The sequence below is a fragment of the Aotus nancymaae genome, unplaced genomic scaffold, assembly GCF_030222135.1.
Source record: "Aotus nancymaae isolate 86718 unplaced genomic scaffold, 86718_ANA_hifiasm-v0.15.2.pri h1tg000014l, whole genome shotgun sequence".
Classification (NCBI taxonomy): Eukaryota; Metazoa; Chordata; class Mammalia; order Primates; family Aotidae; genus Aotus; species Aotus nancymaae.
In genome coordinates, this window is record NW_026988425.1 from 93,363,123 (window position 1) to 93,390,501 (window position 27,379).

The 27,379-nt window shown below is 33.8% G+C and overlaps 1 protein-coding gene across 1 annotated transcript in view; it reads right to left on the reverse strand.

The window, feature by feature from the left end:
• ST8SIA4 (ST8 alpha-N-acetyl-neuraminide alpha-2,8-sialyltransferase 4) overlaps nt 1–27,379 on the reverse strand; it is an 89,968-nt gene that overhangs the window by 51,475 nt on the left and 11,114 nt on the right. Inside the window, exon 3 of the mRNA XM_012459471.3 lies at nt 20,832–21,089. Within this exon, the coding sequence (XP_012314894.1) occupies nt 20,832–21,089 (258 nt within the window). The remainder of the gene's footprint in view (nt 1–20,831; nt 21,090–27,379) is intronic.

Sequence of the window (27,379 nt, forward strand, 5' to 3'; positions counted from 1 at the left end):
TTGAGGGGACAAAAAGGGGAAGCATGCCAAGGAAAAACATACTGTTTTAGTTAAATAAAAATGTTATATACCTCATATTTATCCAAATTTGGCTTAAACTTTAAGAAGTAAAAGATATTTAGCTTTATTTCTATTCTTAGCCATATGACCACAGTAACCATGTTGGCACTGGAATTCACATCAAGCAAGTTATTTAACTTCTCTAAGCTTGTGGTTCTTTTTTTTTTCTGTTTCCTTTATTGAAGTATAGGTGACAAATAAAAATATTTCAGAGATTCAAATTTTTCTATGAATCAGGCTAACACTGATGGAAACTGTACTGGGAAAATTGAATTAAACAAAGTATTTGGAATTCCTCTCAAAATTCCTTGCCCTGACTGTATAAAAATATTAGATTATGCTAATTCCTTTAACATACTCTTTCCTTTTACAATCTATTATGATCATAAGTCTTTTGACATGTATGCAGGTAAGTTAAAGACATGTCAAATACGATATTTCTGAGCAACAGTGTAAGGAAGCCCAAACTTTATTTATAATACATTTAGTAAGCCACTTATTAAACAAAAGGTTTTAAATATCTAAAACATAAACATAATATCTATACCTCAGATCTCATAGTAAGCTGAAATTTAGTTTTTGTTCCCTAGGAACTGGAGTTTGAATGACTTGATGGGGCCAGCCAGCAAACATATTAAATACTAGATGAAACAAATTTGACTCCATAGGCAGTGTGGAAACTTTAAAAGTCATAGACATGGTCAATTTTACTTAAAATGAGGAATGTGACTCAAGTATTAAGGAGAATAAGGCTTCCCAGTTAGAATTTCATAATACCATAATTCACATGGCACAATCTCGCCTCCAGGGTTCAAGTGATTCTCCTGCCTCAGCATCTCAAGCAGCTGGGATTACAGGTGCCTGCCACCATGCTCAGCTAACTTTTTTGTATTTTTAGTAGGGACAGGGTTTCACTATGTTTGTGAGGCTGGTCTCAAACTCCTGACCTCGTGATCCACCTGCCTCAGCCTCCCAAGTAGCTGAGATTACAGGCATGAGCCACCAGGCCCGGATGAATACTCAAGTTTTATTGAACCTAGGTATTTGTGATGTGCCAGGGAGTATTCTCTGTGCTTTGCATGTAATATATTTGACTCTCACAATAAGCCAATGAGACAGGCACTATTGCTATGTTTTCTATTGATGAGGAAACTGAGTTGCAGGAAATTTGTCTAAGATGAGATAGTTTGTAAGTAGTAGAGGTGGATTTTAAGCTCATGCTCTTAAATATTGCGAACCACTTAATCCCTAAGATTGGAAAGGAAGCAAAAAATAAATACAAAGAACATAGTCACAAGTTCAGTTGCATATGTGAAGGTGATATGGCTGTGACTTCTATCACCCTGTTGAAACTCATGTTTGGTCTGAAAGTCTGATAGGCTAAAGTGAAGGTTTCGTCTTCCCTCAGTCTTCTGTAAACACTCCTTCCCCAAGATGGGGTCATGGATGCAGGTGGATGATAATCCCAGCATGCAGAAAGTCACTCCCAGGTAGGAATATACAGATTGTTGTGTTCCTCTGAAAAACCACCAAAGAAAATAGGCATAGGAAAGAATGTGAAGGAAAATAAAAAGTTGATTCTGATATTTCCTACTACGGAAGTGTGGAAAAAGGTTAGGTAATTAAAAGTAGATGCACACACACCAAAGAAGGCAGGGAGGAAAGAAGTAAGAAAGAAAAGAGAAAAATGACCTACTTCTGAGGTGCCATTTAAAAGTACAGTACTAAAATTCAGAATTCATGAATTCAAATCAAGACCCTTACAATAAAACTAGTGGCCTATATTCTCTTTCTGAAAATAAAAAGTTGTTCTAGGTGAAAATGAAAAGTAAAATCCACTCATTAAGTTTAATTTAAAAATAAATATATTGAAACGTGTAAATCTGTGTTTTCTTCCTCTTCAAGAGATTTATATCATATAAGAAGTGTGCACAGTATGAAAACCTACACATAAGCAAATGTTTTTGCTGAGAAGACAAATTTTCTTTAGCATTGGAACTTAAGTCTTAAAATAAATAAGAGGATACTGAAAGCATTATCTCAAAATATTATGAGGTCATTAAAAGACTATTAGCATCTTTAATTTATTTAAATATAATATAAAATACAATTATTTTCTCTGATAAAAAGCAATGGATTAAAATGAGACCTAAAATTAGAGAGCTTTCCCAAGACTTTAGCCAAGGACAAACAGTAAGGACAGCTCTGTCTTACACTGTCTTTATTAACTTCAGCATAGCAACAGAAAAGAACCTGGAATATCAGGAAAGGTGCTTATAGTCAGAGTGCTTCCTTGTGAATCCACATTTTAAATCAAACTAAAATTTTGCATTTATCCGTTTTCTTCTTGGAGATTTGCATTGTATGACTAATTACAAGTTAGCACTTTCTTCAAGAGACGGCATTTTGTTGTTTAAAATACACATTTGATCATGTTATGATCCTAACCAAACATATTCAGTAGTTTCAGTCAAGATTCCTAATTGGGGCTTTCATAACTAGTCCTTCCCCTACCCAGAATTTTTGTTTTATACGTCCTTTGCCTGTCTTAGATTCAAATATTATCAGACTACCTATGTCTTTGTTTATCTGCGTTCCTTTATGCTGATGTCTCTGCCTGAAATTACCTCCCTTCCTAAGACATCCTAGTCCTCAACCTGAAACACTCATATTTGTTCTTAAAAACCAATGATTAATATCCATTTCAATGCTTTACATAATTTCCCAGGCAAAACTGATTGTTTCCACTGGCCTGGTGTAAAAGTACTTACTCTTACCTGTATTCTACTATATATTAAACTCTGGCATATTTTTTACTTGTACAGGGGTTGACATCTTTAATAAATTCGTAAAGCTACACATAATAATAATGAGAGCTTCTGTCCTCTCTTTGCCTCATCATCAGTGCCTAGCTATGTGAGTACCTCTAATAAAACTACTTGCACATTGTTAGTGTATCAATTTACTTCCTTTACTAGAGTGTGATTACCTCAAAAGTAGACACTTGCTCTCTATATTTGTATCTGAACTTTCTGGTAAAGCACTGAATGAAGAAGTGGAGAACAATTATCAGAAAGATGAAAGTTATGATTATGCATAATCATAACTTATAATAAGTTATGACAAGTTTATTTGTGTTTGGCTTTGGAGTACATTTTTTTTTTTACCTATGTGTTATTTAAAGATAAATACAATCGTTGAAAACTAACAAATACTTTAAACCAAAAACTGTAGCCATATTTTGAAAATCTATGAAAGGATAGATCTACTGACCATTTGCTAATGTTCATTTCATGTCAAAGAGGGATAATATTGATAACATTTCACATTAATATGAATCATATCATCTACACTAGGCATTATCATCTTACTTTTTGCTATAATCTGAATGTCATCACTTTTTTCCTCCTCCGATATCTTCCTCATTTAGACCACATTTTCTATCTTTTATTTATCTGTTTATTATTATGGACTTTCCAACTGTGAATATGCTCATGCTTCTTTACTTCTCAGTATGTTTCTCTCCAACAACAAAACCCAAACAAGAAAAAACAAAACAACATACTAACAAACTCTAAGGGTCCCTCATGGACTATAAGATTCCATGCAAATTCTTAACATGGTATCCTTCATTATCTAAATTCAGCATATCTTGGCATTTCCCCTTCAATGTTCTTTATTATGAACCCAACAGTAGGGTGGTCTCAAATTCTGTCTTATCTTAACACTATGGAATGTATTTGTCTGCGTGCTTACTGGTTCCATTGACTCAGATTCCTCTTCACGTGTTGAATAACTAATCTTTCAGATGTACCATGATTTAATTTAATTTGTAAGGCTTTTTGGAGACATCATCAACTTCATTTTTGGAAAAGCTGTATCAGTTTACATTTACAAATGCACTTTATGGGAGTGCCAACATCAATGTAGCTTTTCACTGAATAGTAAACATTTTAAAAATCTTTGTTAGACTGATAAATGAAAAATTGTTTACAATCTTTTAGAAAATGGGTGAAAATTTTAAAATGTTTTAAAATTTTAGTCAGTTTATTGTTATCATTTCTGTTTTTTAAAATTTTTACTTGTAGATAAAATAATTTTTGTTTAAGGAGCAACATCATTAGAAATAAAGAGCTGTAGCTCTCATCACAATTTAAATTTCATATTTCATGCGTAGTTTCAAGTTAAATTTTAAAAATCATAATTATAATAAAATATAAATCATTTCTTTTTTTTTGTAAAGATTAAATAATATAATGTTTGTCAAGTACTGAGCGCAGTACTTGGCACAAGGCAAGTATGTAATGATATATACATTATCAGAGCACAGAGCAGGTGCTAGCAGCACTTCTTTTTTTTATTATTATTGCATTTTAGGCTTTGGGGTACATGAAAATAAATCATTTCTACATATAACATGAATTTAGCAGTTAGAATCAATAAACAAAAATTATAATTTAATTAGTTTTCTAAAAATTATAAAATTTCATTGATCAAAAATGTGAATAAAATATTACACCAAAGTACCGGAGAAAATGTATGTAGCAAATATTAGATAAGCAATGTTACGATTCCTAAACTGCAAGTAGTTATTTGTTTTAATAGCAATTTTTCAATAATCATTCTAGTACCCTAGACCTGGCTCTCTACCATGAACTTAGTGGTTTGCTCTTTGCTGTTTGAGTTTAAGAAATGCATATCTTCTGTGAGAGTAGAAGGATAAAGTTTTAAGGCCATACATTGTGAATATGTAGAAAAAAAAATCAGATATGCTTTTCTGTTCCAGAAAAGTTTACTTTGTTATAAAAGAGTTAGCATTCAAAGAAGGTCAAGAAGGAGATTTAAAACTTGCTGTACATTATCTACCAGTGGAGAATAAAAAATTGATTGAGTTATAAAATACATTGTACCAGCCAAGGGAAGTCAATTCCTCCATGCTTCTTCTTTGTGAAAAATATCAACCCTGCTTTTAGGAATATATATTTACCGTATTACTTTAGTTTTCTGAAGACATCTATGTCAATACATTTATATCTAATTTTACATACTCAGATTTTATAGACACTCCTATTTGAGTGGTGTTGCTTTGTCTTTGCATATCACATCGTCTAATATATTATTCAGTGTCAGTTATGTCCAGTTATTGAGTGTCAACTTTACATATGTTTGATAAATTTGGGGAAAGTTTGTTTTCTTATTCATATCAGACAATGAGAATTTGCATCTCTAGTCAACAGGCTTCCCTTTTAGCCATGGCTATTAGAAAATGCAGTGCTTATTTTAACTTTTACCTATGACAATGAACTCAAACAAGACATCCTTTAACATCATTCAGTATTAGTGTCACTTTACAATTTGTGCTTTTCTTTACTATGTTCTCATCTGATAACTCATCTCATCACTCTGCTATTAATAGGCCTATTATTATTGACCTCACTGAACAGTGAAAATAATGATGGTTGTCTAATGTTACATTCATAGTAATTAAGGGAAACCCAGGTTATCAGATCCCTAATCCTTAGAAAATTTCACTGTACCACTCTTCATAGTTCGGTGTTTTCTTGCAATGGTTTAAATTCTCTTTATATATGACTTATCTTAAGAGAAAATCTTAAGATAAGTCATATATATGACTTATCTTAAGAGAAGTCATATATAAAGAGAATTTAAACCATTAAACTAAAAATTCTGACAGCAGATACATGAATAAAAACCAAAATTTTCTCAACTTCTACATTAATTTTCTCATTTATTTATCCATTCAGTGAATAAATTCTGTATACCTCAATATACCAGTGGTTTTTGGCAGTTACATTCTTTTTAAAAAAAATCTCACTCTATTTTTCTTGGTTTATAATTGACACATAATAATCATACATACATATGGGGTTACGGTGTGATGTTTTAATGCATGTATAGATTTTGTAATGATCAAATCAAGGTAATTACCATAGTCATTACTTTAAATTTTTTTTTTCTTTCTGGTGATAATGTAGCTGTCTTGAAATATACAATACATTGTTACTTTCTATAGTCATCCTGTTGTTTAATAGACACCAGAATTTATCCTTCCTCTCTGATACAATTTAGCTGTGTCTCCACACAAATCTCATCTTGAATTGTAGTTCTCTTAATCATCATGTGTCATGAGTGGGACCAGATGGAGGTAATTGAATCATGGAGGGAGTTTTCCCCATCCTGTTCTTGTGATAGTGAATGAATTCTCAAGAGATCTGATGGTTTTATAACGGGCTTCCCCCTTTGCTGGGCACTCATTCTCTTTCCTGCCACCCTGTGAAAAGGTGCTTTCTGACATTATTTTGAATTTCCTGAGGCTGTCCCAGCCATATGGAATTGTGAGTCAATTTAACCTCTTTTCTTTATAAATTACCCAGTCTGGGTTATGTCTTTATTAGCAACATGAGAATGGCTAATACACTGTCTAACTGTAATTTTGTACCTGTTGACCAACCTCGATGTACCAACCTTGGTGCTAGTGGGAGCTCTAGCTTTTCTAGGGCATATTGTTTAGGCCCGAACATCTCAAACCTCAAGGCACCTAAGAATCACCTGGGCACTGTAATCAAATGTATATTCTGACTCAGCAGACCAGGAGCAAGTTCTGACATTCTGTAGTTCCAAAAAGCTTCCAGGTGATAATGCTGGTCATCAAAGACCACACTTTGAGTAGCAAGGATTTACTTACATAAATACATACACATTTAAGTGGCTCTCTTAACTGATATCTCATTGCTGTTTTTGATTTTTAAGGAAAAAATTTATGCACCAAGAGGAAATTAGGATGAAAGTGGTCAAGCAGAGAAAAAGATTCAGGGCGGGGACTGAAGATGTTGGTTAAGAAATTAAAAGAGTAAATAGAAGATAGAGATTTAAGCTAGAGGGAAGATAGGAAGAAGATAGAATGGAGAACAGGTAAGTAGAAAGAAAGAAGTAAATAAACTCAAGTTAGAAATTCCAACTAATTAGCCAAAAGTGACAAAAGAAAGTGTTTTGTAGCTCCGAGTTCTTTTCTGACTCTTACGTAGGACTCATTATCTCTAGTATCTTTGTTTAAGCAAAGTAGGGAGTGGTATTTGATGGTTAAAGAATACTAGCTGTCAATTGCAATTGTTAATCATTGCCTCCCCCAGAATATACCATATAACATCAAAGACACTATAGGGTCAGATATTCTTGTTACTAAGGGGAAACAAGGTTTCTTTTCTATAAGGAACCAGCACTGAACTGCTTGAGAGTTTCTACAATCCTCAGTCAGCTCAGAGAAAGGAAATAATTTACCACCACTTTTCCAACAAAGTTGGGGAAGAGGAGACTAGGAGTGATGGAATGAGACTTTGCTCTCTGCCATCACTCAACATCACTATTAGGAAATATCCAAATAAATATTTTTATTGAAAATTACTGTTGTGAAATTATTGCATTAGGTAGTACAAATGTTAGAATATGCTTTTTTTGTAGCTATTCATGAGAGCAGATTATCTAAAAACTTGAAAGATAACTACAGCAAAATTTAAAAGCACTTCAAAGATTGCTTCATAAAATTCAAAACAATTTTCACAATCAACAAATTGAATTATTTAATGTAAAATGTGCACTATAACAATAATTTCAAAACTACAAAAAGAAAAAGAACCTAAAAAAGATTTCAAAAGACGCTTTATAAAGATTGTATGAGGGAATCTTTCTTTCTAAATCTGTTTTCCTTTACCTATGATGATATATAAATGATATATGCAATCTTTCAAACTTTCAATTCGTGAAATTTTACAGTGCTTTTTAGATAAGTAAGTATATATGGTGGGGGTAAACTTGAGGCAAGGATTTTGTAGGAACAATTCTATCACTCTGTGGTCTCTATGAATAGGTAAGTTGTAAAACTCCAGGCAGAGAGAAAGTACATATATTTAATCTCAGTCTATAAATTATTAAATTAAATATAACAAAGCTAAAAACTTCATCCAGTATCACCTATGATAAACTCTGATTGGATTCTTGGACTAGATATCAAGTGATGCTTTTCAGTGCAGCACAAATATGAATCAATTTGATTCATATTTTTATATCCCCTCTGTGTGTCTTTTCCTCTCTCTCCCTCTCCCCTCTCTCTCTTTCTCTACATGTGATCTCTTTTTCCTTCTTTTTTTTTTGAGACAGGGTCTTGCTCTTGCTCTTTTATGCAGGCTGGAGTCTAGTGACACCATCATGGCTCACTGCAGCCTCAACCTCCCAGGGTCAAGTGATCCTCTCACCTCAGTCTTCTGAGTATCTGGGACTACATGTACACACCAATACACTTGGCTAATTTTTAATTTTTTTTTAGAGATGAAGTTTCATCCTGTTGCCCAGGCTGGTCTCAAACTCCTGGAATCAAGTGATCTTCCCACCTAGGCCCTGCTGGGATTACAGGTATGGGCCACTGTGCCCAGCTTCTGTCATCTCTGTTTATCATCTATCTATCTCTATGTTTATATGATATTTAGCACATCAGACAATCCAAGTGCAAAATTAAAAAAAATATATCAATTGCACAATTTCTCTTATGCTTGCTAGCTTTTATTTAACTTAATAAAGATTCTGGTCTTATCATTAGTCCACTAAATGTGGCATCAAAAAGGGTTATTTAAGTTAAATTCAGCTCAGATATGGTAATATTTAGACTATCCCATGAACTGTATGTAAAGTCTAAAAGTGGGTCAAAGTATTCTACAACACAGGTATTGTAGAAATCACCCTGCTTTTTAGTCAGCTGAATATTGTTCAGCACCTTATAATGGTGACTGAATCTGTTAATAGTTAGTTATATAAGGTGTGTAGATGTTGGCTTTATTCTGGTTGGTGTATGGCAGAATGTCAGACAGCTTATGGCATTTAACTAAAGCTTTAAAGTGACCAGTGATATCTTCTTAAAATTTATTGTGTGTGATATTTAAAGATTAGTAATCTAAATAGTTATCCTGAAATACCTCAAAGACTTCAGGTAAAATTCTGAGTGTGAACCCCTCATTCAGCATTGGAAGCATACGTTAATCTCTCTTTCAAACATTCTATAGTCCCTCTGTATTATTGAAAAGAATAAACCTGGCCATAGACAAATATTGTGAATGTGCTATATGTTTTTGGTGACTCTGAATTGTAGTGATTATTCCTTCACACAATGCCAGTTGTCCTTTAAGAATGAATGTAGATGTTTATTTCTGTAATTAGGCACTGCTCATGACTGGCTCTTGGATGGTATTCATGAAGGCTTATTGTGTAAATAAAATAGTGTAACAAGTGTTAGTGCCTTTGATAAAATCAATGTAATGTTTATCTTCTAACAGGTAATTTTCTTTTTAAACATTTACAAGAAAAATATAAAACCAATGTATTTCAGTTGATAGAATTTTCATTAATATGGACCCTGGTTGAGACAAATTTTAGGGAACTAGTTTTCGAGGTTCCTAAATTTATTAATGTTAAAAGTACTGAGATCAAGTAGTGTTTTACAATTTTAAAAATCACATATATTTTACCTTCTTCTGCACACATTGTTACTATTGATATTAGAAGTCTTGCATTAGTCAACTGAATATTTAGAATTTTTCTTTTATTAATTAATAAAACAAAGTGATAAAGCCTAAAACTATACTTCCCTGTGCTTAACAATACCAGAAATACACATGTTATTTGAAGGATAAAAGAAATTATCCCAGAAATGGAAAAGAGAACATGAGAGATCAAATTATATATGTAACCGAACATTCTTTTGTACAGAATTTCATAGGGGTAAATCCTCATTTTCTGCAGTTGTTTTTTGTTGAGACGGAGTTTCGCTCTTGTTACCCAGGCTGGAGTGCAATGGTGCGATCTCGACTCACCGCAACCTCCGCCTCCTGGGTTCAGGCAATTCTCCTGCCTCAGCCTCCTGAGTAGCTGGGATTACAGGCACGCGCCACCATGCCCAGCTAATTTATTGTATTTTTAGTAGAGACGGGGTTTCACCACGTTGACCAGGATGGTCTCGACCTCTTGACCTCGTGATCCACCCGCCTCGGCCTCCCAAAGTGCTGGGATTACAGGCGTGAGCCACCGCGCCCGGCCCTTTTCTGCAGTTTTAAGATAGTGCATCGAGAGTATTCAAAATTCCTATCAATCTTTGAAGAGATAGGTTTAAGGAGTAATACCAAAATAATATTTTCTCTTATGTTCCCATTTGCTTTTCTTCTCAAGCAGGTGAGAAATGATATATAAATGGCACATCAATGTCTAACCCAATTTGTTAAAATTTTGCTTGTCGGTAATCATATGACAGAATCTTAATATTACAAGGACATTATCATTTTTTACAAGCCCTTCTTATCAGAGAGGACTGCAGGACAAGAAGTAAGATATCTTTAACCTAATCAATGACTGACTTCTTCTGTTTTTCTATCTTAGCCAATCTTCTTTCCTTGAAACACGGCATTTGCTATTTAAGGAATCTCGTAAAAATACTAGGTATTTATAGGGTTGCACATATAAAAACGTTGATCATAGTATATTTAAAAGTATTACTTAAATTATATTTTTAGACATTTTTGTTAAGAAATAAGAATTTTACTCTTATGATTATTTTCTGTTATTTAGGGATACATCACACCTAAATTTTAGAAATCAGTTCTATATTGAGTCACTCAGTAACAAATCAAAATTGGGCTTTAATTTTTTTTTCTGGTTTTTTTTTTTTTTACTTTTAGCATCATGTTAAACTCCACTAAAACCATCATTCAATGTAATTGATTAATGAATGATACAAACAGCCACTAAGTATGTCTCCTATAGGAAAGAAAATGCATGACAATGTGTGTCTATACATGTGCAAATGTATAAAATGGGCATGTTTAATAGGCTTATTTTAAAATATTTTGTGTGAGATATTAAAAATAACATTCTGGTTGGGTGCAGTAGCTCACACCTGTAATCCCTGCACTTTGGGAAACAGAGATGGGCAGATGATTTGAACCCAGGAGTTCAAGACCAACCTGAGCAACATAGTGAGACTCCATCTCTACAAAAAATACAAAAATTAGCTGGGCATGGTGAATCCCGAGTAGTATTCCCAGCTACTCGGGAGGCTGAGCTAGGAGGATCACCTGAATCCAGGGAGTTGAGGCTGCAGTGAGCCATGACTATGGCACTTCAACCTGTGTGACAGAGCAAGACACTGTCTGAATAAGAAAAAAAATTTTAAAAAATTCCTCAAAGCTATACTACAAAGGAAAAGAATATCATTTCCAGGGCCCTTGCCTCCTCCCACAATAGGACAACCTTTTGGAGCAAGTGACCCATTTGCATGTAATAATGCATTCCGGTAACATTGTTAAAGGAGATAGCATTTTAGTTCTTTAAAGTCCTTTTAAAAATAGGGGTCAAGTTAAAAATCTAATTAATGTTGAATGAAAATTTTGTCTAAAAACATCACTTTGGTTTACAAAGTAAACTTACTATGTTATAGGAAAAGTGAGAAACAAAAAACTGGAAACGCAGACTGTAAAACCAACCAACCAATGAACCAATCATATCTATAGCTATGCAGATATAGCAATACATGTCTAGGATAATAAAATATTCTGGAGATTCTAAAAATTATTACTAAAATTTTGTAATAATTTTAACCAGTTCAATGTGACTAGGAAACTATTTCAAGAAAGAATAATGAGGATTTATTGAATTTAAAGCAAAAGTCCTCTGGAGTATCTAAGATAGAGGAGACATATTTGCAATAACAAAGGGCTACACACACACTTGGGGAAGGAAAAGGTATCTGGTACACAATTAATGAGCCAGAAGGCAATGAGACGAACAAGAGCTGTAAGGAAGGATGGAAGTCTGATATGGTAACAGGTCATTGAAGATCTCATGTCCATAAGGAAGTGACTGATTTGTTTATGATTCATAAGACAGATTAGAATTTTGTATTTTCAAGAATTGTTACAAATCTAAGAATGTTAAGAGGTAGCACAATATGACCTTCAAAATAGAAAACAGATATCATACTAGGAGAAAAGGTAGTACCAGAATAATTCAAAATGTATTGATTGAACACTTAGATATGATTATGGAGAACTATTATTAAAATTATTACCAAAATTGTCTTTAATCTTTGTTTCATATACTCTACATTTAAATTACTTATGGTTGCACTCTCCATCTATGAATTACAAATTGGCATTTTTGAGGTGAAATTAACTTTTGTCTTTGGGAAAATGAGTTGGCATTGGATTCTGTTTTACTCCTCCGTCTTTACTATGCCTCACATAATTACTTCCAAATGACTGTTAATGAATCTTTAAAAAGGTTCTCACTAACAGGGAGTTTAGGCACTGGGAGAATTTGGTTCATCATTAATATTGCCAGATATTGCACCTCATTTTCTGGCTTGATAGTTTGAATGATATGTTCTTAGGAGTGGCCTAATTAATAAAATGAGAAAAATGAAGTCACATGCCCCTTGGCAAGAAGTGACAGTCTTTATTCAGAAATGACAAAGTTTTTTTTTTTTTTTTTTGAGATGGAGTTTCACTCTTGTTGCCCAGGCTGAAGTGCAGTGGCATGATCTTGGCTTACTACAACCTCTGCCTCCAGGGTTTAAGGAATTCTCCTGCTTCAGCCTCCCAAGTAGCTGGGATTTTTATAGGCATGTGCCACCAAGCCCGGCTAATTTTGTATTTTTAGTAGAGACAGAGTTTCTCCATGTTGATCAGGCTGGTCTCAAACTCCTGACCTCCGGTGATCTGCCCACCTCTGGCTCCCAAAGTGTTAGGATTACAGGCATGAGCCACCATGCCCTGCCACAAAGTTTTGTTTTCCCCCCCCCCCGGCCTTACTTTTGCTTATTTTTTTGTTTGCAATGATGGCTCTTAAGTGTTAATTGAACTTTGCTACTACCACCAACTATTTAATAATAACCAACTATCAGTGTTTTGCTTATTCCTTCCTACAATAAATATATTTTTCAGCTCATAAGTATTGAAAAAAGTTTTCAAATATCGTCACAATTAAACACTGTAGAATACAATAAGTGACCATCATACAATTTCATAATAAAATGATAAAATTAAACCCAAAGGAATGAATTCTCCAACTAGCTATTAAGTAACAAAATATGATTTTTCTATAGATATTGTTTCTAAAATGTAGATACTTTCTAAAATGTTTATTAGAAAAGCAGATTTTTTTGTGGGAAATCAGAAATTTTGTTGTAGAATGTTGTATATTAGAGTATATGGTAGGCAGTGGCACATATTTTGCTTGGTGAGATGGTGGGCCAAAATGCAAAGAACAGATGCCAAATCTGTAATCCCTGACCCCGTGAAAGATAGTATAGACCTAGTAAATAATTTATCCTACAACATCCTAACTTCTATTTTTGGAAAGTAGTAAAAATACAGAAAAAAGTCAAAAATGATCACGGTGATAATTGTTGTTTCTTCATTAAGATGCTTATCTTTACCTTTCTGTACTTCTTGGTAAGTCCATAATATAATTATGAACTTGAATTGGTCACTAGTTAGTTCTTATTAAACATTTTTTTAAATAATCATAGCTGCTAAAAATATCAAGAGACTCCTAAAGTCCTAGTCCGTTGTAAATGGTGTACTCTGCCATTTACAAATATTTAAGTACAAATCAGTAAATTCTGTGGCTATACAACTAATTTTTACATTGCAACTTTATAGAAAAAGGTTTAGAATTTTTTCTTGAAAGCTAAGCTCATGAAAATGTGAATTTATAGAGCCCAATATATTTGTTCTCAATTTTATTATCATCTTTAAATATAATATAAAGGAATGTTTTATCTCTAAAGGAATAATAGAGATGTTGTATCTTTAAAGGAATACTGTAATAGAGATGACAATAGTTTAGGAAAAAAAAAACTAATTACGAAAAGATTTCAGATGTATACATGTAAAGTAGCCTCTACCCTACAACATTTCTCCAGGTTGCAAGACACTGAGTTTATGTAAATTCGACTTCATGCAAATTGATACTTTACAAGATACATTCTGTAAATTTGGAATTACAGACAATATACTGTAAATTTAAAAATACATTAATATGAGAAAGTGAAGAACCACACAAAGTAGAGATTCTCATGTTTTGCTTGGTGAGATGGTGGGCTAAAAGGTAAAAAACAAATGCCAAATCTATATTACTCCATGAAAGACAGAGTAAGATAGCTTCTGCATTTATTGTAGGAAGAGTTTGCATCCTGCTCTGAAACTTGGTCACCTGAGATTTTAGAGGAGATGATGACCAGATGAGCTCTAGTTTTGGAGATATGACAGCCACTCATCCCAGATGACCATTATTATGATAATATTGAGGTGTGTATAAGGGATTATCATTCATGGAAAGTGGGATGGATGATGGAAGATCATGATAGAGCACTTTTCTCACTCCTCTTCCTCCCTCTCTCCTTTACTTCCTTCCTCCTTCCCTCCCTTTCTTCTTTTATTTCTCACTATGTGCCTTCCTGCTTACCACTGGCAAATATTTATAGAATATATAAATATGTCAGACTCTTTGCTAGTATCTGAGATTAAAAATGGAGAAATGCAGGCAAAGCTTGTCTTGCATAGTCTAGTTGAAAAGATAAAGAAATAAACATATAATGCAAAAATACATAAATGGAAGGGACAAGAGATAGTGTTAGATGGTAATAGTGGTAGCGGGTGTTTCTGATACTACAGTTGGGGAAGACTTGCAGAGGATATTCTGTACAAGCATAGACCATCATCTTTTCCCTCAAATGAGGGGCAACACCACCCAAAGGTATGTGGGAAAGAGGGTTTCAGACAACATGACTGACAGGCACATCATCTGTCCCTGAAGCTTCAGATTACCTCATTTATCATTACTGGCAAGATAGTGGTATTTTGTAAAGTGTGGTGAGAAGCTGTTGTATGATGAAGAGAGACTCTGGCTTTGGGAGCAGGGAGCAAGAATGCAAAGAGGCACATCAGTTAAGGAACTATTGTAGAGTTCTAAGCAAGAGATGATGTTGGCTTTTACCAGGTTGACAGCAGTGAAGATCATGAGAAATCATTTGACTCCAGATATATTTTGAAGGTAATATTATAGAATTTGCTGATTAATTGGTGACATAATGCTAAGTAGAAAAGGGGGTCAAGCCACTTTTATGGTAATTTCAATTTTTTTCATTCATATTTACCATAAAAATAAATAAGATATTTGTATGTGCTTGTGGGTGTGTATATGAATCTGACACTGTAAGACACAGTTATCTAAATTAGATATACATAAAACGCATGTATCTACGTTCACTAAATTTCTACATTATAGTGAATTAAGTGTCAACTCCCCATATATATGCTTTTTAAAGATGCAGATTCTTGCTCCAATCTAAAATTTCTGATTTTGTATGCAGGTAAGACTCATGTAGAAAAGTCACCAACAGCGGGAGGTAGGCTGAAGTAGGTTGCAGATTTACAGAAATACATATGAAAAATCCACAGTGCCATGCTGGTGGTCTGCTGCATCCATGGCCCCAGAACTTAAAGGATAATAAATAAATTTTTAAAAAAGTAAAATTCCACAGTGATGTTCCAAAGTCAAAAATATAAATTAAAACTCCAGCAAGACTACCTCATTTTTTAAGTTTATAAAATCTGTTTGAATTGTGAAAGAACTCTTGTATTACAAAGTATAGAGATAAGTCTACTTTGAATTGAGAAAGTATTTTGTGTGGCATATATTCTTATATAATAACTCTCATTTTAGTTCATCTGAAATCATCCTTTCTTTGTGAAGAGAAAGCTCCTGGAAACTGCCAATAATAGAAAATACTAGTTTGTTAACTATTTTAACATTACTCTCAAAGTTTTAAAAGTATTTTTTCTACCCTACTCAATATTACTAGTATCTAGGCCTTTTAAAGTTTGGAGATATATGTGTGTGTGTGTGTGTATATATATATACACATACATACATATATATAATACTCATGAAATCTAAAATACGTTAAAGCTCAGATTGCACACAGAAAAAGTATAAGGCCAAAATATAACTGTCAACTCAGTGAGGTTCTCACTTGATTAGTTTCACTGTGTCCCAACCTAAACTTCATCTTGAATTGTATTCCCATAATTCCCACATATTGTTGGAGGGCCCTGGTGGTAGATGATAATTTCAATCATGGGGGTGATTTTCCCAATAGTATTCTCATGGTAATGAATGAGTCTCATGAGATTTGATGGTTTTATCAGGGGTTTCTGCTTTTGCATCTTCCCCAATTTCTCTTGCCATGACCATGTAAGAAGTGCCTTTCATCTCCCACCATGATTCTGAGGCCTCTCTAGCCATGTAGAATTATAAGTCCAATTACACCTCTTTTTTTCCTCCCAGTCTTGGGTTATGTCTTTATCAGCAGCATGAATATGAACTAATACAGTAAACTGGTATTTGCAGTATGAAAACAGACTAACACAATAAATTAGTACCAGTAGAGTGGGGCACTGTTGAAAAGATACCCAAAAATGTGTAAGTAACTTTGGAACTGTGTAACAGGCAGAGGTAGGAACAGTTTGGAGGGCTGAGAACAAGACAGGAAAATATTGGAAAGTCTGGAACTTCGTAGAGACTTGTTGAATGCTTTGGCCCAAATTGCTGATAGCAATATGGACGATAAGGTCCAGGCTGATGTGGTCTCAGATGGAAATGAACTTTCTGGGAAGTGGAGCAAAGGTGACTCTTGTTATGATTTAGCAAAGAGATTGGTGGCATTTTAACCCTGCCAAAGATTTGTGGAACTTTGAACTTAGAGAGATGATTTAGGGGATCTGGCAGAATAAATTTCTTAGCAGCCAAGCATTCAAGACATGACTTGGGTGCTGTTAGAGGCATTCGGTTTTATAAGGGAAACCGAATAAAATAAAAGTTTGGAAAATTTGCCGTCTGACAATGTGATAGAAAAGAAAAACCCATTTTCTGAGGAGAAATTCTAGGTGGCTGCAGAATGTTTCATACATAACCAGAAGCTGAGTATTAATCTCTAAGACAATGGAGAAAATGTCTGCAAGGCATGTTAGAGGTCTTCATGGCAGCCCCCTCCCATCACAGTCCTGGAGACCTAGGAGAAAGCGGTTTCATGGGCTGGACCCAGGGTCCCTGTGTGCAGCCTAGGAACTTGGGGCCCTGCATTCTAGCTGTTCCAGCCATGGCCGAAAGGGGCCAATGTAGAGCTCAGGCTGTGGCTTCAGACGGTGTGAGCTTGAAGCCTTTGTGGCTTTCACATGGTGTTAAGCCTGCGAGTGCACAAAGTCAAGAATTAGGATTTGGGAACCTCCACCTAGATTTCTGAAGATGTATAGAAATGCCTGGATGCCCAGGCAGAAGTTTGCTGTAGGGGTGGGGTGCTCATGGAACCTCTGCAAGGGCAGTGTGGAAGGGAAATGAGGTTGGAGCCCCCCACAGAGTCCCTACTGGGGCACTGCCTAGTGGAGCTGTGAGAAAAAGGCCACCATCCTCCAAACCCCAGAATGGTAGATCCACTGACAACTTGCACCATTTGCCTGGAAAAGCTGCACTCAATGCCTGCCTGTGAAAGAAGCTGGACAGGAGGTTGTATCCTGCAAAGACACAGGGGCAGAGCTGCTCGAGACAATGGGAACCCACCTCTTGCATTAGAGTGACCTGGATGTGAGACCTGGAGCTTTAAAATTTGACTGCCCCGCTGGATTTTGGACTTGTGTCGGCCCTGTAACCTTTTTGTTTTGGCCAATTTCTGTCATTTAGAATGGCTGTATTTGCCCAATACCTGTACTCCCATTGTATCTAGGAAGTAACTAGCTTGCTTTTGATTTTACACGCTCATAGGCAGAAGGGCTTGCCTTGTCTCAGATGGAACTTTGGACTGGGGACTCTAGGGTTAATTCTGAAATGAGTCAAGACTTTGGGGGGCTGTTGGGAAGGCATGATTGGTTTTAAAATGGGAGGACATGAGATACAGAGGGACTAAGAGGGGAATGATAAGATTTAGTGGTGTCCCCAGCTAAATCTCATCTCAAATTGTACTCCCATAATTCCCATGTGTTGTGGGAGGGACTGGTGGGAGATAATTTGAATCATGGGGGCAGTTTTCCCCATGCTGTTCTCATGGTAGTGAATAAGTCTTACAAGATCTGATGGTTTTATCAGGGATTTCTGCTTTTGCATATCCCTCATTTTCTCTTGCCACCGCCATGTAAGAAGTGCCTTTCACCTCCCACCATGATTCAGAGGCTTCCCAGCCATGTGGAACTGTAAGTCCAATTAAAACTGTTTTTCTTCCCAGTCTCAGATATGTCCTTATTAGCACTATGAAAATAGACTAATGCACCACTTAAAGAAGTGCCAAGGATATTCTACTAAAACATTAGATCTTTTGATTGACAATAGTGGACAAGAAACTAAGAACAGACATTCAAATCCATCTGAAAGTTAGCAATAAGGTAGATTAAGAGTCCAGGAGCCACAGAATATGTAATAAAAGCAGGTAAAGCAGTTTACTGAACTTTGCTGGAGTTGGGTTACTATAGGAATGATCAAAGAATATTCCAAAGTTGAAGTTGGAATTTGTTAATATATGACAAATTAGGTGCCTAAAACGTAAAAGGAAGAGAAAGCATATGTACAATATCAAGTTCTAGGCATTTTGCTGGAGTAGCACCAGAGTAGCTTAGTAGTGATCTGAATGATCAGTAGTCCATAGTAGAACTATGAAGGCAATACTATCAGGTGGTCAGTTGCTGCTTGGCCAGTGAAAGAGAAAACTGTCTTCAATTTTAGAACAAAAGAGGTGGATAGAACGATTTTTGGGGACCAGAGTTTTATTCACAGATTGACTACATCTCAGAAATCTGAAAACCTATAGGCTGACTAAAGCCAATTTCAGGGAAGTGAGATATAGTGCAGGCTGTATAACTTCTAGAAATTGAAGGCAGGAAAAGTGAAAATGAGAGGTGGTAGTATAAAGCAGGGTTGACCACCAGTCACTTGTAAGACAGAGAAAGAGTGTAGGAACCACTTATTGGACACACAATTCCATGTTAGATAAGAACTCAGTAGTTTGGGAACTGGAATAATGCAAAATCTCAGTTAATAGAAACTGGAGTAACAAAGCCAGATCAGGAGGCAATAAGGAAATGACATAAACATGGGGGACTACTGCCATCAAGCCTCTCCCATTACCCGCATGGAAAAGCAGCCTTAATTTCAGAGTCACAGGTGGGGCTAAATCTAACAACTTAGGCCCCAGTGCCAAAGTTTAGAGCAATGCAGAAATAGACTTTGTTTTACTCCAGTATTAATTACCTTTTAAAATTCCCTATTGCAATTGTTGCGATCCTTACATTGCAACAATTTTGACTATACCTTGACAGCTTTACTTTCTTATTTTACCTGCCTTATGATTTGGTCATGTCAGAAATTCTAGAGGCCTTACATTTTTCACAGCTATACTTCTCATAGACCTCAATGTTTGAATCTCCTGATTCCACTTCCTTTGCCATTCCCTCATCAAATACTTTTACCTCCTCTTTCTATACAATTTTGTCACTATATATATCTACTTGTTCACAAGGTTTTTCTCTTACTCTAATTAGTTTAAGAGTTCAGATTTTAAAAGGCTCAATTGGTTTCAAATTAATCTCTGACCCTCCACCCAAGAGAGAAAAGGAAAGATAATAAGGTAAAAATGTTTGCAGTTGTATTTGCTGTTATAAATTTTCTTCACTCGATAATGCTTAAGTGTGATTTTTCATGACCTTTTTTTAAAAAGTAGTTGCCTATTTATGATTAATACATACATAATTATCTTTCCTTTTAAGACTTTATTTCAAAAAGACTTTTTCAAGATCTATACTTTCACAGGCTGTACTCTAGCATAGCTTCAAGAGACTGTAGGTGTTTTTCAACATGTCAACTCGGCATACTTTTCTATCCATCTTTATGCTGTGCTATTTCACATTTCAATATCCGTGTTTCATTCATTTACCTAATTTTTCTAAGTAACTAAAACAAGCCAAAAAACTGTACAGATATAACAATTGCCCATTAAAAACTGCTTCTATTTATGATGTGATTACAATTCCACTTCTACTGTTGAGTTTTTTCAGTTAATAAGTTAATCAAATACACAATTCATCAAATGTCTCTTGACCATTAATGAAAAATAAGCAGGCATGCTTAATTATGTAAGAAAACTATAAAACTCAAATATACTAACATACACAAATACCATATATAAAGAGAAATTAAAGAAATATGGCTCAGGATATCAAATATCAACTTGCTAAACTAGGCTCTTACTATCTTCTAGATAATTATTAATAAAAAGTAAAATTAACATAAATATGTTACATCATTCCATAGTAATATTCATAATCTTTATACAACAAATAAAATCATATAAAACTAATCAGCATAAAGAAGAGATAGTAAGAAAAAATTTTGTGTGTGAATATTAAACATAGTAAAATTTCCATTTGCCTCCTCTATCACTAAAAAAGCTGTGTGAATCTTGTTGCTACGATGAGATCACTTTTTATTTCAACTATGCAATAATTATAATATTCTATTCTAGGGTAAACATAATTTAAATGTTACACAGTGAAGGATATCATAGACAAATTTGTTTGAGCTTTTAGTAATACTATAAAATTTTCTGCTAGTTTTCCATCCACAAGTAAAACGTCTTTGAAAAACTTCGTCTCAAAGAACAGAATGCTCACCTTATTACAAAATTGTGACTGTCAATCTCCTTTCCGCATTCACTATCTAGCAGAATGCCAGAATTTCCAACAACTGCACAGGTCTTAAACCTGCGATTCTTCATTGGTGAAACTTCAGGTAGGAGGCTATGTAGATCATGAGAAATATTTAGTGTCCGGCGCCTGTCAAGCACATAGTGTATGACATCACCAGGCTTAAAACTGCTCTTGACCACTGAGACATCTCGTTCTGCATCTAAGAAACGAAGTATATTCTTCCTGTATTTGAAATACAAGCAAAGTTTTACATTAAGGACAGCGTATCCAAGAACTGGTGATGTCATTTACAAAATAACATAAGACAAAATACAAATTAGTAAATTACTAATCTTAGATTACCAAATTGGTAAACTAGGAATCTTAGATGGCAATTAAACCAATGAATTAAGTACATTTTATAGGAGATAACATTTTAAAAATTCTTTGTACAGCTTCTTAATGACTGTGTTCATATATACAGCATATACATGTATTGGTGGAGTAAAAAAAAGCACTCCAATTGTCAAAATATATAGAAAAATTGGTTTCCTAAGTAAAACACAGTTGACATGATTGGACTTTGAATAGCTTCAGCCTATTTTGATAATTATATATGTTGTTTAATATTGTCTAGTTAAGGTGGATAGAAATAATTTGAAATTATTTTCGATTGTATCACAGTTAATGCTATTAAAAGGAACGAACTTCTCAAACTTATATACATTTATACAGATGATATGTATATTATAATTATCTAAGAAGAATTAAAACTATAGCAATAAATGCATATGCAACTTTTTCTCTAAGATCAAGAGTCCAGGAAGTAAGATGGATACGTCAAAGACAAGATGATTAGACAGAACATCGGACTCTGTAGCAGAGTTACCTAATTGTTCCTTAGCTGCTTTCTTCTATTCTTCCTTCTAGTATTTGAACCTTGTACGTTTTTCTTGAGCACATGGATGCTCAGCTAGAATATCTGCAAGTCTCAAAATCCAAGTAGAGTTCAGTTAGGTCATGTAAGTTAATTTTCTTAAACAGGATATGAGTGGATCATGTGAGTTTATGTGAGAAATAAAGAAATTTCCTACTCGTTTAGTCACTAAATTTTACAGTTGATTTTTGGTGGATCTTTAGCCTCGCCCATACATAATACATAAATTGATAACAGATGTGAGAGGCTATATGAATGTAAGTGTATGCATATGCTAAATAGGTAGATGATGGAAAATGATAAAATATATATAGCTGGCTGGAAACTGATGACCTTTGGCATGATACAGAAAAGCACCTGATACAAATGCTGTCTGCAATAATTTGGAAGTTGTGCCATATATCTGATAAATATGTTGTTCTTGAGTAATTGTCTAAAAAGTGTTTGTATGTTGGTTTATGTTAGCTTCTTCTTTAGGAAGGCACTAAAAAAGGTAAAGTCAGGCATGAAATAACCAACTAACTTGCAGGCTGAGATGAAAGGGAATATATATCTAGCAATGCCTGTAATCTAAATTGTGTGAGAGTCTATTTATTGGGATCTTTTAAATGTTTTTGTAACCCCACTTAGCAAAAGACACCACTATAAATTGGAGTCACCTCAGAAGTAAGAGGGATATTGCCTTTCCATATAGGTCCATAATAGGAGGGAGGGATAGGTCAGAGAAATTAGAGGAGAGTTTGAAGGCTTAAGAACTCTGAGCAGAAGACATCATTGGATGAGGTTATTTATACCTGGAACAAACAAGAAGAGAAGAGTCCGGGACCCTGGTAGGTTTTGAGGAAAATAAAATAAAATAAAAATATATGGCTTTAATATATATTTATATATATATAATTAAATTTAATATATATATATTTATTTTTATATATAATTAAAGCCATATATATGGCTTTAATATCTGCCCTCTAGAGAAACATGAATCAACAAAAGCTAATGCCTAATATGCATGCTTTACCAGTATGTGGTCAAGTTATTACCTGATATTCAAAGCAGTGTGTTGTGTTTTCCGTGCATGACTCAAACTATGAACCTGGCCACAAAAGTCTGGAATTGTTTGATTCTAGGGATATCCAACATAATACCAGCAAGAAGCAATCTGGGAAACTACACCTAGGTTGGATATTGGATATTATTTACTTAAGTGTTCTTATTGCAAGTATTTTTGAAGCAATAAAAACAATGGCATTATTATAAAATTTAAGATATGATGGACACATTTTTCTTCTAGTGCTCTTCTGTTTAAGCTCATAACAATTCGTAAATTTTATTACTAAGAGCAGAATATAACCTCATCCCTTGACTCCATCAAAAGAGTAATTCTCTAACTCAGAAGGCAGAAGCGTAATTAGCAAAGAAGGGTGGAAAGTAACTCATATCTTTCCTTTTGTTGTCTTCATTTTGATTTGCTCTAAATATGTTCCAGTTTAATATTTGTTCTGGTTAGAAAACCAAGTGACTGAAAAACTGTTATGATTTTATACTCAAGAAATATATCAATATTCTTCGAAAAAAATAATTTTAGGAAATTTTTTCTCAAATATTCTGAATATCAGATTCATAAGCAGTAGAAGTTGTGCAGGAAAGCCTACATAAATACTCTACAAATAAAATCACAAAAATTGATAGAAATACCACTGAGACACCATAACAGTTTATCTTAACAAAGTACAAGTTATATAAGGAGAGAATTATATTTGAAATAAGTAACCCTAGGGCCTATACATTATAGAAACTAGAAAGTGTTTATGTCAAGTGCTAAGTGATGCTTCACGAAAGTTAACAACTAGCACTAAAAGTGTCAATACACAGAAACTTTTGTACATATTTATTGACTACCACTTACAAGCAAGTAAGTGAACAATTAATATCTGACACTTGTACTTCAACAGAAATTTCTCATTTCCTGTGAAAACGACAAGGCTGACTCTAAAATAGAGACTATACGGATGTGGTTAAATCATCAATATAGATGGTGTTATCGTTTTTCTTTGAATCTAACTTAAATGGGTTGCTGTAGATGTATTTGAAGATGTACACTCCCAAGAAGTGGCATGCTTGCAAGCTTACAGTGAGTAGATTAGTGGCCCAGATTTGAAAAAATATTCTGTAGCTTAGAAATTCAAAACAGAAAATCTCTTTTATTTGGTTAAAAAAGTTAACACTTACATGCTAGTCAACTAATGTCAAAAGGGACTTTCCGATAACAGTACCGTTGCTATGTTATAGACAGTCCCCAAAATAATTTAAAACATGTCTTTTAAGTTCCTGAGTATAATTAAACCTCTTTGCTAATCATGCTTCTGCCTTCTGAGTATTCTTTTGATGGAGTCAAGGGATAAGGTTATATTCTGCTCTTAGTAATAAAATTTACCAATTGTGATGAGCTTAAACAATAAAAGCTCTAGAGGAAAAATGTGTCCATCATACCTTAAACATGTCTTTAAGTTCCTGAGTATAATTAAACCTCTATTTTTCTCTTAGAGAAAAATGGTTTTAAAAGAAAACTATAAGAGTTAAGCAAAGTTTTAAAAGACATCATATTGTCTAACTCTTAGAAGAAACTAATGCTTAATAAGATAAATAATTACTAAGTACAGATTGTAATTATGCGGTCTTCCATTGTTGTTATAGGCTCAGCAGTATTTTTTCTTTCAATTGAAGCAGTAAAAAAAGTAAAATTGATTTAAAAACTATAAAAACTACCAACTCACATAGACTAATCAAAATATAAAAACATGAAAAGCTTAGGCAAAACTCGGGAGTTTGCTATTTTACAAAATAAAAAGAAAAAGAGGTAAACTTGAGTGACTCTAGTGTGTGGTTTTTTAAGTTTTTTTTTTTTTTCTTACTCCTGAACCAAAGTTTTAGTTTCTGTTTTAGGTCTTATATCTACATATGGAAAATTATCTGAGTTAAAATTCCTTTTGTAGGATCCAAGAAAGACTGAAAGTAATTACTATGAGTGAATAATATTATGACTTAAGTGCTTAGTAATTTTTGGAAACAGTAAGAACAGGTTAATTTTTTATCCTCTAATGAAAACAGTTTTTAGATTGTAGATGTAATGGAGAATTAAAAGCTTTGTGTATTTGCTAAGTCTAGTTGTTGTTCAGACTATAAATATGAAATAAAAAAACACTCAAATATAATTAGCTAAATATTATTGGAAACATAGAAACTCCTATACTTACACTGAACTGAAACAACAGTATATCACCATGGAGAAGATATATGCTTTTACTCAGAAGATAATTGACAGGAATTTTTGTTTAACAGTAGGTCAAACAAAATTATTTTGGAAATGAGAGAGGTAGAAAGAAAACCGGCTTTAATATCTGCACTCCAGGTAAACATGAATCAACAAAAGCTAATGCTTAATATGCATGCTTTACCAGTACAAGTTTTCCTAGTACATGGTCATTACCTGATATTCAAAGTAGGGGTTTGTGTTTTCTGTGCATGACTCAAAAGAACAAACAAACAAAAAAAACCCTCATAGGTCTTTAACTGTCATTTCGTGATCATAATACAGTGTTTGAAACCTCATTAGATAAGCAAACACCTAAATTCAGCAACTATTTTAACGTAAAAGATAACTGAAGGAATCTGAAAATATGTTTCATTTTCAGTGAAACTAAATATCTTAGTCATAACAACTATTTTTTGTTAGACTATATCAGCCTTAAACGGGAAGGTTGGTTTAGACTGTTAAACTGACAAGTAAATTCTACACAGAAAGTATTAACTGAATTTTCAACTAGAACTTCCCTTTCGACATCAACTATCACTTGAAATAGCAACTGCAGAATCCCAGAAAATTAGTTTACTAAACATTATTTAGTAACATTGTTTTCATTTGTGAAATGTTAAATGTAGCTAACCTATCACCAGGTGCCACTCTTTCTTCTCTATAGGTTTCTTGGCAATAATAAACACACAGCTGCAACTAAAATTTAATCTAAATGATATTGTTAACTCCATGAGAAAGTACTGTGTGACAAATCTTATAGGTGGAATGTATCACAAGTTGAGAAGCAAATTAGGCTATGATACGTATATTAGGAATCAGTTTTTGCAAACTTTAAACACTGACTACAGACCAAAAAAAAAAAAAAAAAAACACTGTATAAATTAAGTTAGTACTGACACAATTCACCAAAAGAAAATAAAAAGTAAAACTAAGAAATGCCAAGTGTTTCATTATGCCTACAAAAAAACAGAGAGAACACACATTTTTTGTTTGTTTCGAAATACTATTTTTGCAAGGCAACTTGCCTTAAAGCTCTGAAAGAATAAGACTTTCACCTGCACCTTGTTTAGGATTTCTAAGTCCTAGCAGTTATAGGAAAGACATCTTAGTATCAAAAAAATTTTAAACACAACAAATGAAAAGGCAAAATTGTCCCACAACTTGATGAAGAACATTTTTAGTTTAATTTACATCCTAGAGTGCCATTTGATATTTGGCCCAGAATTTGGTAATGGTGATTGAAGAATATCTTTTGCTATTTTAGAGGAAAGAGAATCATTTATTCCATAATGATAAATTTTAATAATATACATTTGGGCACTAAAATATATTCTTAAAAAAAATTATTGTATAAGGCTCTGGTTCCTCAGTCAGGAGGTCTGGGTTTGAATCTTGACACTGCCACTAATAAGCTTTATGACCCAAGATTAGCTCTACTGGTAACTTGCTAATCAAAGCAAGTGGAAAATGGTATAAAAACTGTATGTAGACCTTTTCATAAAGTAAATCTATGTATGCAATAGGAAATTCTTCTTGTCAGTTAAGCATATATAAATTTGCAATTATGGTTAACCTTCAAGTTTTATGTATTTCAGAACTTTGATGTATCATGATCCTGAGAGCTGAAATATTTTTTTTCTAATTATGATGTGATAAAGCTATCCTGATAGTAGCTGAGCTTGTACATTTCTATACGTCTATACTTGATGTTTGCACTCTTGGGGTTTCTAGTCAACATATAAAAAATAAGAAAATAAAAAGCAAATAAATAATCTAAATATGGAAAAAAAGTCAAGTTGCAAATATTGGACATGACTACGCAATCTCTCAGTTCAGTGTTCACCAATTTATTCACAACGTCTAATGCATCTTAAATCCGTCATTACTTAACTTATAATAGGAAAGAACAAACTTTTACCAAAAATATCAAGCCTTAAAACTAAGATAATTATTTTGAGTGCAAAGTTAACTGTAGAATGCATGAACTCCACATATCTTGAATCCTCAAAGTACAATGAAGTAACACGTGGAACCATCTCTCGCAGACAGCTCCCCAGAAGTAGAGTTGTTTGATGAATATATGTGGACTGATTCTTGGTGTGCTTATGAAAATAACATAAGACATATGGGAATGAAGGAATTAGTAATAGGAAAGAAAATTATGTCTACAAATAGAAAAAAAAATGATCTCAGGAACTGTTTTCACATTTTAATATATGGACAATTATTAGGAATGTAATAAGAGCATTATAAGTTTAATAAGATTTTTAAACGTAAAAGATT